The sequence below is a fragment of the Erythrolamprus reginae genome, chromosome Z, assembly GCF_031021105.1.
Source record: "Erythrolamprus reginae isolate rEryReg1 chromosome Z, rEryReg1.hap1, whole genome shotgun sequence".
Classification (NCBI taxonomy): Eukaryota; Metazoa; Chordata; class Lepidosauria; order Squamata; family Dipsadidae; genus Erythrolamprus; species Erythrolamprus reginae.
Genome location: NC_091963.1, coordinates 21,747,608 through 21,761,941, shown reverse-complemented (window position 1 = coordinate 21,761,941; position 14,334 = coordinate 21,747,608). Strand labels below are relative to the sequence as shown.

The window sequence follows — 14,334 nt, the reverse complement described above, 5'->3', positions numbered from 1 at the left end:
CCTCCCAGTGTCGTAAACCAGGTCCGGGCGGGGGCTGAGGGGGGGAGGGAGAGCAAGGGGAGGGGGGGAGGAGGTGACTGGAGCATTTAGACACAAGCGAGAGGATCATGGCGGATGGCCCCAGGTGTAAGCGCAGGAAGCAGGCGAACCCGAGGCGCAATAACGGTCAGTCAGCTTCGCCGGGCAGCGGCCCGAGCTTGGCTGGGGCCGCTTCAAGTCGCCGAGCTGGATCGGGCTGAACTGGGGGTGGAAAGGGGAACGGGGAGAGAAGTAGAAAGTAATTGCCCGGGAGCTCGTCCATAGGAGCCCGGTCCCTGTGTACCGTTAGATCCGCTACCTGCTGCCTTGCCCGACCGCCTGCCTCTGCGCTCCCTCCCTGCCTGGCTGCTGCTTCTCCGCCTAGCGGTGCCTGCTCGCTCAGCCGGCTGCTGCTGCCCGGATGCCTCTCTCCTGCCCGGGGACCGTTACTCGCCGTCCGCAGCCACCTTGCCTCCCCTTCCTCTGCTTCTCCAGCGGCCGCCGGCTCCCCTCGCCCCGCTTTCCCTTCGGGGGATGGGGTGGGGTGGGGAGAGAACTGAAGCGGGTGGCTGAGTGGCTTCGATCTCCCCACGAGGAGCGGCCGAGGCCGCTGCTTCTCCCGGCCACCTCCGCAGCCCCAAACTTGCAAACTTATTACCTGGGCTGAGGCGGGTCCCGGCGGCTCTGGGGAAAAAAGGGGGAGACCGCGTCGCCCCGCTCCCCAAACTTTTCTGGGCGAGGGCTGATGGAAAGGAAAAAGGGGGGACTCGCTCCCGTCTCTTCCTCTCACCCCAGGAAAGTCGTAGGGAGACGCAGTGCTTTGTGGGGGGGCGGGGATCCCCCCTTTTGGGGCTGCCCTCGCTCTCCTTCCCTCCCCCCTCACATTTGGGGTGCTTGGGAGGGGACGGGGAGGATCGGTGGGGTTGGAGCACTTTTTTTAGCGGAAGGTGGGAAAGAGTGCGCGCTAACTAAGCAAAAAGTCTTTTGGGCAGCGAAACGCCGAAGCGGGAGGACTGTAATGGGGACTCGGGTGCCCAGGAGGGTGGCGTGTTTTGGCCCCGGCGGAGGAAGAAGAGGAGGAGGAGATGGAAGCACTGTTGCTTGCTGCAGTGTGTATCGATTTTATTTTATTTTTTCTTTGCAAGGGAAACGCGCCACATGCGCACCCCTGACATCGCCTTGAAAGGGACCCCCCCTTCTTTCGCTCTCACTTTCCTCCCCTCCCTCCTCTGCTTCCCCCCCCCACTCTTTCGCCTCCGCCTCTTTTAGTGCCTGCAGTGCATGTTGATTTATCTCCGTAGCCATTGAACATATTGTTTCTCCTCTTACACCCAGCCAACCTCCAAGATCTTGGCAGAACTATAAGAAGTGGGCTCCCCCTCCCCCCCTCCGCTTCCTTTTCTGCCTAATATCTTCTCTCCTTTTATCAACGCGATGAGAAAGAAAAACTCTTCGCTCTGGGTTAGGGAGGGAGCGTGAATCAGCCAAGTTTCTCTTTCTCTCGCCCTCTTCTTGGATTTCGAGGTACCTGTTTGTATAATAATCATAATAATGGGTGGTGACGGTTTGGCCGATGCGCCCCCCTCCCTTTCTCCTCCCGCTTCTTCGCAACGAACTGTTAACAGCCTATATAAGGAATGGGGCTTACTTCTCCCATTTGTCTCTTTTTGTTTCTTTTCTCCCCCCCCCCCTCTTTTTTTTTTTTAAAGAAACGACTTGAAAAGGGGGGAAATAAACACATCAAAGTTCCGCGTTGTTGGATTCACTCCCTCATTTCTTCTAGAAAATAACGGGAAAGCTGGTGATTTCATAGGATGTCAAACGGGAGGTTTTGTAACCTTTCTTGGTAGTTTTTTTTTTTTTGTGTCTCTGTGTGTGTGTTCGTCTGGCATTTCCTGTATACGGTTATGGATAGGAAGGTTTTTAGCGGTTGGTCCAAGATCATGACGTTTAGCATGGGGTTTTGATATCCCGGAGAAGGAATTATCGTTCCCCGGGCGGGAGGGCGCCATTGGTTATGAATCTTAACGTGCGAAATGCACATATAAACACCGGCCTTCTAACCGACTAGCAAGTTGACCTGATGTTGATTATGAAGTAGTAGTTTCTTGCTCTGTTGTGGGTGGGTTTATTTATAGCACAAGTGTGTGTGTGTGTGCCTGTAGTTATTTTCCTGTTTTAGACCTGTGTATATTTCATGTTGAGTCTATATTATAGGTAAGTTTGGAAAGAGCCGCTCTGTTGTTACCTTATTTAAAATGTTAATGATAGAGAAAAGGGGGCTTTTCTTGCTGACGACATGCTTGTGACATGCAAGTCTGAACCACCCAGTCTCTGGGCAGGATCTGTAAACATGTTTACCTGAGCAGGAAAGAAAATGCATTTTCTATTTAAAATACTCCTGTTGGAATATTATACTTGTAAAGATTATCAACAGATGCCTTGAGAAGTGCCTGAATATTTTGCTTTTGAGAGCTGCTGGAAAAAAACACAATTCCGAGGGCTGCAGCAAATGGCAACTTGTGCAGGTAGAAAAAAATGGTGTGTGAGGTTTCTCTTGCATGCATGTCAGCCCTCTTCTGTCTGCTGCTTTCATTCTCAAGGGAGGGATTTATTTACCATGCTTGTTGTCAGTGTTTTTCCTTTGTGCTTAATACTAGAAAACCAGATTTGAGATTGTTTAGTGCAAATGATTTGTCTGCAGCATGCATGATTTGTAGAAAACAAAAGGTGTGTAGAATATGTGCTATTCCAGGTATTTTAAATATGATTTTTGATTGAAAATATCTCACCTGGTGTTCAGGAGTAAAACCTTTGATCTATCATTGCTTCTAATTATAATATTTTAAAATAAATAACTTAAGCTTGTATACATTAATTCCATCAATCACTGGAAAAGACTAGATAATAGATGCTGGATACTAGAGATTTCTCAGCAGTAGAATCCTGTTTGACTTGCAAATGTTTACTGAACAAAATTACTGGGAGAAGTTAACCCTTAATCCTTTCTTGCAAATAGGGAGTTGAAATTATTTTCATTCTTTATGTCTTCTATAAAGATGCTATTAATGGTTACCTTGTCTATTGCTAATGTTGTGTTTTAATTTTCTTTCATTAGTCTTAAGGCATACAGACTTACCAAAGTACATTTGTTAGCAGCATCACAGATTAAAAATGATCATTGTCTAATGGACTAGTATATTATTTTAAAGATGATGTTCCTCTTTGCCTCCATTGATGATAAATTGATACCTCAACTTTTTTTTACTCCTTGACAGTTACGAGAAATACCCTTTTGTGCATTAACTTAAACATATATTCACAATCTTCCATTTTAATTTCTAAATATAATTGTTGTGATATTCTCTTGATTGATATGATCATGTTAATAAAGAGCACGTTACCAAAAATACCAGAGGCCAGTAAAAAGTGTCTGATATTTTCTATCAAAGTAAATTCATTCCATATTCTTGATAAAAATGTAACACCATATAGTTATAATCAAACCATAACTAAATGCAATGTAGAAAATTCTTAACCAAACTTGTTTTGAAAATCAAATTTCATTCAGATAAAAATTCTGTAGAAGTTTAAATGAAAATTTAACAATATACATTCCTTTGCTTGCTTAAATATTAAATATATATTTTATAGAATATATATATACAAATGTAAAAAATCCTTTAGATATTGCTGACTAACTAAAAGTTGCTTTATGTAATTTTTTCTAACAGACATAGTATATGAAGAAAAAGACCTGAAATTGCTGAACCAAATTTGTTATCTACATTTTTATTTAACAATTCCAAATACTTATGAGTAGTACAGTACTCTTAAATACGAACACTGGAAATGTGACCACTTGAATTATAAAATTTGCATAATCAGAGAAGCATTTTTCATATTAGAGTTTATGTGTACTCAGACAAAATAAAAATAGCATCAAAGTCTGACTTTTAATTCATTTTATAAGAAAGTCACTTTTATAAATCGATTATGCTAAACTTTATTTTCTGTTGAGTTCTTGATCTTTCTAATAGGAATGGACTGGAATCACTTTATTCATCTAGTACAAGTTCATATACCATAACCTATGTTGTTATGGTCATTAAACTTCCAAATATAGCTATATTGCTTTGTCCCCAAGAGAGCTGTCTAGTGTCTACAGAGGTTCTAGTCAGATTGTCTTGGCCTTGGTAATGGAGCAAGGCATGTCCTCCTTTTAGACTTATCTCACTTTTCTCAGCCAAATTTAGTACTAGAACTGATGCAGTGTTTAAATTTGTACTACTTCTAATAGAAAGTTCTTTCCATAGATAGTCAGCTTGATAGCAATAATGTTTATTATTTATTTATTTATTGTGCCTTTATTGCTTTCTAAATAACCCAAATGATGATCATATATGTCTGCATATATGTTTATTAATCATTACAGAAATCTAAATAATAACTTCAGCCATAATGTCAGACCTGAGGTCACAATATAATTTATATAAACCATTTGAAGTATTTAAGTAGTTGTAATTTGCATTTACTAGGCCTACATAGAAGAGAAGTCAGAAGAGGAAGTCTTGGTGTCAGGGTAAACTTCAACAAAACTTTAGGAGACTTTCTAGGCCAAAGAAGAAACAAATACACACATAAACACTCACACAAACACTGTAGCTGACCTCCATGAGCCCTTATCAAATGACTACTTGCCTATCTCAAGTATGCATTTTGATATGCTGCCATATTATGTTGTATGAAATTTATATAACAGTACAGAAGAATTCTGTACCGTATATTCTCTATCTAATTTCAAACAAATCACTCTTAATTCCTCTTATCTGGATTTGGCCCAAGGGGAATTTCAATTTGACTCAGTTTATGAGGGAAATAATATTAACAAATACGGTACATTAATAATAATCCAGTATAACACTGAATGTAAAAAATGAGTGCTTTAATTTGATCAACTATGACATTAACACCTCACAGCCAAATATTCAGATGGAGGAATGTTATGAACCTAAAAAAATGTCAAGGAGTAAAGAGCTCCTTTCCAAAATAGATCTTATTCTACTTTTATCTTCATCTTTGCTTTTTATCTTCATCTGTCTCTCTGTTGATTGTTTCAGGGCTCCTAGGGAGAATCTTAAGATTATGATTACATTTATTATGAAGTATTTTAAAAACTGAAGCTAAAGTCACAGGAACCAGCGGTTCTTTGGTTGTAGATGGCTTTTACATAAACATGTTGCAACAATCTGACTTCAAGGCTACCAAGCACTGCATCAATTATAAGTAATTGGGTGGAAAAAAATCATGACTTTAAATCCTTGCAAAAGATACACCGGTAGAAATTTCTGATGCAATTGCATTGCAGTGAAATGCCTGTTTATAGCTTTATTCTTGTCTGCAGTAGTGATTCTAATCTAACCAGGATGTGTCCAAATCTTTTGCCAGGACAAACTGAGAAGTTGAGCTAAGGATGAAGTGTGTTAGATTGCTGTTTTATTGTCAAACCCATGAGTACAATGTGACAGGTAACTTTGACAGCTTAGAGTATTAGGCAAAGGGGGGAAATATAAAAATGATATTTGGTACAGTTGACTACTACATTGAGAACGTTTGTTGGTTAAATTCTTTATTATTAATATACATGACTTTGTATGTTACAATTAGCTCATATGTCATATTTTGGAGGCATTCAGTTGTTCTGTGTATATGGTCTAATATGCATGTATAGTAATACCGCAATAGTAGTAAAGCATATAGGGAGATCATTAGAATTTGGGATTGACATTCTGTGGTTATGTTCACACCTCACATTACATCATTAGTATATATGGAAACACCATCAATCGTAGTTTATAAGTCACGGTTTATGACTTAGTGCTTCAAATTCTGGCAACAATATCTTGTTGGAGAAACCAAAGCTTATCACATTATTTGGGATCAGGCAGATTTATGGAAATGAACTGTTTATTTGAGAGCTTTGAACAGCTGGTTTACTAAACCACACTAATAATTATAATCGTCCTTCAGAACTTAAATTGGTAACCATTAGTGGGGTAGTAATTTCTTAGGTAGTAATTTCCTAGGTAGATTAACAGATGACACTCTTAGAAATTCTTGCCAATTAAAAAAAAATCAGAACATGTAGTCTTTGACTTACAATATTTCATTTAGTGACTTTTTGAAGTTACATCAATACTGAAGAAAGTGACATGCCCATTTTTTACACTTACAACTATTGCAGAAACACTCTGGTCATATAATTAAAATTCAGCTACTTGGCAATTGGCATGTGTTTATGTGGGGTCATGTGATCAGCTTTTGCAACCTTCTGGCAAGAAAAATATTGGGGAAGCCGGATTCATTTTAACAATTGTACTATTACTAAACAACTGCAGTGATTCACTTAACAATTGTGGCAAAAATGGTCAAAAAAGTGTGCAAAACTCATTTCACTTCTTGTTTAGTAACAGAAATTTTGAGCTCAGTTGTAAATTGAGGACTACCTTTATTATTAGTCTTTGTAGAAAAGGAGCATGTAAACTTTTTCCTGGTAAGATCCATATTTGCCCTTTGGTGATTTAGGAATTGTATTCCGCAAATGGACAAGAACATGTAGTGGAGTGTTAAATTATTATGATATAATCATATTTTGACTATACATGAACTATATTCTATCGCATAAATATTTATAATTTCATAGTTGCTTTTAGACAAAATTAGAAAAGTGGAGGTTATAGTTCTGTGTAGTATGTCAAAAAACAGATTGTAGAGTTACATATACATAGAAAACAAATTTTGATTTCCCATAATTTTAGATTTCTGTATTAATTTTCTAAACAAAGGATAATTGGCAGTTTCTAATACTTCTTGGCATATAGATTTGTCATATTTCTTGTTCCAGTTTTCATTTGATTGGAAAGCATGATTAGTAGTAAGGCATTCTAAATGCACAGCTTTGTCTGTATTTGCATCGTACTGAATTCAGTGACATCCCTCAAGTTAGTATTTTAATAATGTTTCATTGAAAATATATCATAGATTTCTTAGGTACATCGTGAAGAAAATACAATTATACTCTCGAAGTAGTCAACCAATCCTAATTCTTTTATTAGTGCACATCATATATTTTTTCCTGGAGCATAACAGAATGGAGTCTCTTACCTAATTTAACCCACACGCAGCCACTTGTACTCTTCAAATGCCCATTTCCAAGTTTTGTTCAAAGTAAATCTGGGAATTTAGTCAAAAGAAATTTAAATTACTTACATGATTCCAACTACATTCCAATAGCAGTATCTGTAGAATACTCTAGGTCAGTGATGGTGAACCTTTTTTGGTTCGCATGCCAAAAGGGTGTGTGTTTGTGTGTGTGTGTGTGTCTATGCTAGCATGCATGCACGTGCCCGCACCCATTCCCTCTCCTACACATGTGCACAATCCCTCTTGTCCCTGCGCATGCGCACAGGCCTCACTGAAGCCTGGGATGGTGAAAAAACAGACAAACCAGAAGTTAGGAAAAATGGACTTTTGGTTTATCCGTTGTGCTGTTTTTTGCACTCCGGAGCCTTCGGGGAAGCTTCCTGAAGCACTGGAGTGCAAAAAACAGCACAATGGCCAGATCTGAAGTATGTTTTTACCAAAGTTCTGGTTTGCCCATTGGGCGGTTTTTTGCACTCTGGGGCTTCCCTGAAGCCTCCATAGAGCGGAACGGCCTTCCCTAAGGCCAAAACTCATCTGGCTAGCATGGGCATGCATGCTGGAGCTGACAGGGCAAAGCCTTGCATGCCCTCCAATATGGATGTAGGTGCCATAGGTGATGGCGTGTTATAGGTTCACCATCATGGCTCTAGGTAATTACTTGAGTTATTTTCAAACTTTTAAAAATGGGGTGAAACCAAGCTACACATTGTTGTAGTTATACAGGCCAATATTTTCTCTTCACTTGATAAAACAGGTAGAAAGTCAGTGAAACATCAGGTAGAAATATCAATGAAAACCTATGCAAAATATTAGTACATAGGAAATCTAAATATGATACATAATACAGACCACGAAGTATATGAACTATGATCCTAATGTTTTATTAGTACTTTTAGGTCTTATATAACTAGGTTCAATCTTTAGTAGCCATACATATTATATTCTTCCTGGAAGATTTTTATTCCACATATCTAGTCTTACATATATGGCTGATGAGGCCAGAACAAGGCCGAAATAGCGCTATCCTAGTCTCCCTTAATTTTAAAAATTTAGCAAAAACATGTTTTATACATATACAGTGGTCCCTCGACCATCGCGAGGGTTCCGTTCCAGGACCCCAAGCGATGATCGATTTTTCACGAAGTAGCGGTGCGGAAGTAAAAACACCATCTGCGCATGCGCAGATGGTGTTTTTACTTCCACCGCCCTTCGCCCGCCCACCCCGTTGCTCGCGCCTGGGGTTTCCCCGCATGCCGCCCGCCCGCCCACGCTGTTGCTGGGGCCGCTTCCCAGCTGGGAAGCGGAGCTTTGATGTCCCCAAGCGCGCGCGCGTTGCTGGGGCCGCTTCCCAGCTGGGAAGCGGAGCTGGGGTTTCCCCAAGCGCGCGCGCACCGCCCGCCCACGCTATTGCTGGGGCCGCTTCCCAGCTGGGAAGCGGAGCTGGGGTGTCCCCGCGCGCGCCGCCCGCCCACGCCGTTGCTCGCGCCGCCGTACCGGGGCAAGAGGGGGAAGACCCAGGGAAGCCGCCCAGGGAAACTCCACCATCTACGCATGCGTGGCCATAGAAAAAAGGCACGCATGCGCAGATGGTGGAGTTTACTTCCGGGTTGAAAACTAGCGATATAGCCCTTTCGCGATGCTCGAGGACGCGAAACTCGAGGGTTCACTGTATATATATAAAACAATCAAATAGCCTGCAAGCTCCAACTACTCAGGATATCACGCCTAATCAACAACCATTAACTAATCAGCATACTTCAGCTACATCAAGGACCCCAGATGTTACCCCACTGACTCACCAGGAAGTTTCTACACAGCAGGCAATTGCTGAGCCATCAAACCACACCCAGCCACCAGTATTTATAGAAGGAAAGCAGCTCAGGTCTCGCAGTGTTCGCCTTAGAACAAGGACAGAAACACCAGCCTGAAGATGATGAGTGTGACCTCGTCGAAACGTCACCAGAAATTTCCAAATCCTACACGGGAAGAAACCCGAATATACCAAGACCGTCATATATATATATATATATATATATATATATATATATATATATATATATATATATGTTTTCGTAAATTTTCACGGGTATATGTATGTAGATTGTTCTGAGTTCGGGTTTTGCCCTGTGTAATGTTTTGCATGTCTATGCGACGTTTCGGCGAAATCACATTCACCATCCTCAGGCTGGAGTTCCAATCTCTGTGTTGTTGTAAATGGAAATTATTCCATTTACAACAACACAGAGATTGGAACTCCAGCCTGAGGATGGTGAATGTGATTTCGCCGAAACGTCGCATAGACATGCAAAACATTACACAGGGCAAAACCCGAACTCAGAACAATCTACATATATATATATATATATATATATATATATATATATATATATATATATATATATATATCACATGTTTTTATAGTTTTTCAACAAACTATATTTACATACACATACATACATACATACATACATACATACATACATACATACATACATACATACATACATACAATGAACCCAATATCCACATGAGAGATAGGGTTGGCAAAAGATAAAATAGTACACAATGGTAGTAATTTTACCTTAATTCAAAAATAAACATAAAATACCACCCAATGGTTTTCATCTTCATATTTCAGCATGCAGAAATCTTGCTTGAATTGTAGAAGAAATCCATCTAATACAGTTTTCTCATTTCCAATATTATATTTGGGCACGTTCTTCTTAACATTGAATAGTTTTGTGACTATTGGGTTTTCTAAATTTTCGTGGAACTGAAAACATTAGAAACCCGATTAGCTAATCAGATTGGAAGCAGTCAGGTAGATTCACAGCAGAGATGTTTTATTGTTTTATTTTGCTGTTTCAAAAATGTATCTGACATAGCTTGAATCATATTTTTTTTCTTCCATGCAGTAAATAGAACAAGAGCAAAACGGAAAACCTTTGTTAAAACTCTTCTAGATATGAGCTCTCAAGAAAAAGCAATGGACACTAATGTTACAGTTATATTCATAAACATCCATTTGCAGATTTGTTAACAGGATGAAGTTCAGAAATTTAATGCAGCAATAACATAATGTCATACCAGTTTTTGAATTGATCAGTGTTCAAAATGCAAAGACATTCTTACTGAAGATAAAGTAAAATCAATCAGGTTGCCAATTGCATTAAGTTTGCAATTAAGTGAAAAATATCAAAAGTAAAATTGTCTCAAATTATATGGTTTAGTGACGTTTGCACATCAGATAGAACAGGTTCAAGATTTGCCAGAGTTAGTGGCTTTTGGAAAAACATCTTTAGAATCTAGTATACATTACTAATTAATACTAATGAATACTCTGCAAATTTCAAATTTATTCATCATTAGATCACTTGAACCGGATAATGTGGGTTAAGAGTTTTCAACTTAATGAAGGATCACTAGATCTGGATAGAGTTTTTTCTCCAGTTCACTGCTTGGAGAATCCAAGCCTGGGTTGACTTCCATCTATCTGCTCAGAGACTGAGTTGCTAAGGTTTTTTTGGCCACACCTCTTCTGCTCAGCTGAGCCTCAGTTTTTTGACTCAGTCTAGCCTAGAGACAGGTGTCCACATTTAGCTAATGCAGATCTGAGCAAGAAATAATCTTTGTTTGGATTCTCCATTTTTTGTTTTGTTTTCAGATTTTCTTCAGAGGAGCAGGCATAGTGGAGGGAGTTTCTCCATGGCATCCTCCAGAGAGGCAAGGATAGGTAGCTCTAGTCCTCAGTTCTATGACTGAGTTGTAACATTTAGGAACACCTTCCTGCCAATGGTCCAGTTCTTCAACTCACTCCTAGCTCTGAAGGACACTATGGAGTTTTCTTCTCAGCTATTTCTGTTAGTATTTTTTAGTAAAGAAGAAATCCCTGCTAGTTTTTGTCACAAGGCAAATTTTAGCTTCTCCTTAGCTTCAGTATTGTTAGAGTGACCAGCTGTTTGGCAGTGCCCTCCACTACTGTGGATAGAGCAGAGGACAGCTGCCCTTGCCACTACAATTGCTGGACGCTAGCTCCGAGTATGATTACTTTGTTAGACTTCATCTTCCAGTGCCTGTGGTACGGCTGCGTCTCCTTGGCTCTCCACCGAAGTGGATTGACTCTTTGGGGAGGCAGTTGACCATTTTTGAGGCAATTTTTCGATTGAGAGAAAAAAGTTGCCGTTTTGAAAGTCAAGCCTCTGGGGCTTGCGAGCTTGCTATTATTGCTAATTTAGAATGATGGCACACCTTGGACATGAGGAGAGATCTCCATAGATACATCAAGAGAACAGCATCCCTTTGGAAGATAGAACCCCTGTTCATCTCTTTTCAGCCTTCCTCTGTCTGTTCTGTGGCCCAGCAGCAGCCTGTGCAGTTGGTAGCGAATTCTAACAGAGATGAGTCTGGTGTGATGATTCCAAAGCGGCCTGTGCAGCTGGCACCCAAGTTGGACAGTGAGGAGGTTTGAGAACACTTGGTGCCAAGGCAGGGATTCAGCCAAGACCTTCAGAACCTTCAGAGACTGTCATGAGCAGAAGGAGAGGAGGAGGAGGAGCCTATTATCAATGTGCATGAGCGCAGAGCTGCCAAAAGGCAGGAATGACACCTCAGGAGAAGGACTACTCAAGAGTAAGACTTGGGGCTAATTGGCCACTTCCATAGCCTATTTGAGTGAGGAAAAGAACTGGCCAATTTGTAGGAAACAACTCCATTCCTGTTAGACACATGTTTGAAAAATGTCCAGTTTCCTGCAAATTCCTTCTGGGCATTTTGCCAACAACAATAAGATTGAGTGGCTTATCAGACAAACTCTGGGTTCTTGTTGTTTGGACTATTGCCAGCTGTTAAGGACTATTAACATTAGTTGCACTGAAAGCATTGATTTACCATTTCATTGGCTTTAAAAATGAGTACTAAGAAAAGTAAATATTAAAACAAGGTTTGTTTGAATCCGGTTTGTGCTACCTTCCTTGGGTCAGAACAGTGGGCAGGAAGGTGTCTTCATCCACCGTTGGCTGAAGGCATATATTGCAAGAGCCTATGAGCTTAAGACCAGGCCTTTGCCCAGATGGATAACAGCCCATTCTACCAGGAGTGCGGCCAGAATGGCAGCAAGGGCAACGCAAGCATCCATTGGAGATATCTGCTGGGCGGCTACTTATTCTTACCATTGCCCTTTATTCGCCACTATAAACTGGGTATGCATACCTCGACTAAGGTGTCTTTCAGACAGAGAATGCTTCAACAGGTTCATTCCATCTTGGGGACCCCAGACCAGTCTGATTCCAGCCCTTAGAAATTTACGCTTTGGTATATTCCATGCTTGGATTCTCTAAGCAGTGCACTGGAGAAAGGACGTTGGTCTTACCTAATATGCCTTTTCTCAGTGCACTGTGGGAGAATCCAAATTCACCCTGATGACCGTTCTGGTCCGGGAGGAGGGGATTCAAGGGTGGTTTTCTATGCTCACTAGATTATTTCTACTGGACAGCTGCACCTTCGTCGAAAAACTGAGGTTCAGCCAAGCAGAGGAGGTGCGGCCAAGAAACCTTAGCAACTCAGTCTCTGGGCAGATAGATGAAAGTCAACTCATGCTTGGATTCTCCCACAGTGCACTGAGAAGAGACGTATCAGGTAAGACTAACGTGCTTTCTCATGAGCAGATGCTAAATATCTTAGGGAAAAGCTATATTTTTCTTTATGTGCTTTTTCACACAGGACAATGAAATAGGCTGTATAAAAGTTTAGCATATAAGAATATATATTTTGTTAGCTTGACATTGTAAAATTATTTTCAATTTAAATAAAAATTTAAATATAAAGTGTGTATAATGACTATTATGAACTTACCTCACAGCATTCGGATTAAAATTCTGCTTCCAAAATATTGCACACAATATATTTGTTGAGCACACAACATCAAAACTTAGAGGAAACATTGGAAGAAGTATAGTTGTGTATGATAGTTTGTTTAAAGAGAGGAATGCTTATTAGCTCTTTATAATATATGTTCCCTTTTTGCTTACTTTCCTACATATTATATATTATTATTATTATTTATTAGATTTGTATGCCGCCCCTCTCCGTAGACTCGTAAAATATAAGTAAAATTGCATGTATTATTTGAATATGTTTCATCCACTTCAATCTAGTGTTATGACTCTTACTCTTTGGTCCTTTGGCTTACGACCATTCAGCATCCACAGGACAGTGTGATCAATATTCTAGTACTTGGCAACTGGTGTGCATTTACAATAGTTGCAGCATTTTAGACTCATATGATCCCCATTTGTTACCTTCACAGCCAGCTTTTGACAAACAAAGTCAATTGGGAAATCAAATTAACTTAATAATTATGGTATGTGATTCATTCAACAAATGTAGTTATTCATTTAACACCTATGGCAAAAAAAAAGTTATAAAATCAGGGACAACTCACTTAACAGCTTTGCTTAGAATCAGAAATTCTGGTTCCAGTTGTGATTGTAAGTGAAGGACCACCTGTAGCCGGTTCTCTAGTAGTTTCCAAAATGACATCAGAATGGAAACCATCCAGACTTTTGGGGACAAGGGAGGACATCTTTACAGGGGACAGGTGCCATAACAGAGAAGATCTGCTTCTTGGATCCTGCTGGATGAAAATGCATGATCAGTGGAATGAGAATATCCAGTCAGCACACTCCAGTTTCAGACTGAAAGGGAAATTATTTATTATTTGATTAGTATACACATGAACTTTGTTGCCATAATAAAAATGTAAAGTGTTAGAAAAGTGGTGAAATTCAAAATTTTTCCCTGCCGGTTCTGTAGGTGTGGCTATGGGGGGCTCATATGACTGGTTGGTGTAGTCAACTTTTTAAAAACTCTTTTTAGCAATTTTTAACCATCAGTTAACAGGTAGTTTAAAAATGCTTTTAAAAGTTTTTTAAAAGTTACAGTGATCAGCTGTGACAGTCAGCTGATGCTCGGAACCTTTTTTAAAAAAAAACCTTTTGAAGCATTTTTATTACTTATTTGTCAGAACTGATAGTAAAAAATGATTTTTAAAAGTTTTAAAAGGTTCCCACGATCCTGCAGCACAGCTGATCGTGAGAACCTTTTTTTAAAGAGCAT

At 40.0% G+C, this 14,334-nt stretch overlaps 1 protein-coding gene across 3 annotated transcripts in view; it reads left to right on the top strand.

The window, feature by feature from the left end:
- Nucleotides 1-69: 69 nt before the first annotated feature.
- Nucleotides 70-14,334, top strand: part of ZEB1 (zinc finger E-box binding homeobox 1) — a 111,116-nt gene continuing 96,851 nt past the window's right edge. Inside the window, exon 1 of one of the 3 annotated variants that reach the window (XM_070729115.1) lies at nucleotides 70-165. In XM_070729115.1, coding sequence (XP_070585216.1) covers nucleotides 108-165 — 58 coding nt within the window. In that variant the 5' untranslated portion in view covers nucleotides 70-107. Of the gene's footprint in view, nucleotides 166-1,030; nucleotides 1,128-14,334 lie in introns of those variants that run through there. The other 2 variants (XM_070729117.1, XM_070729114.1) reach the window with 2 other exon arrangements.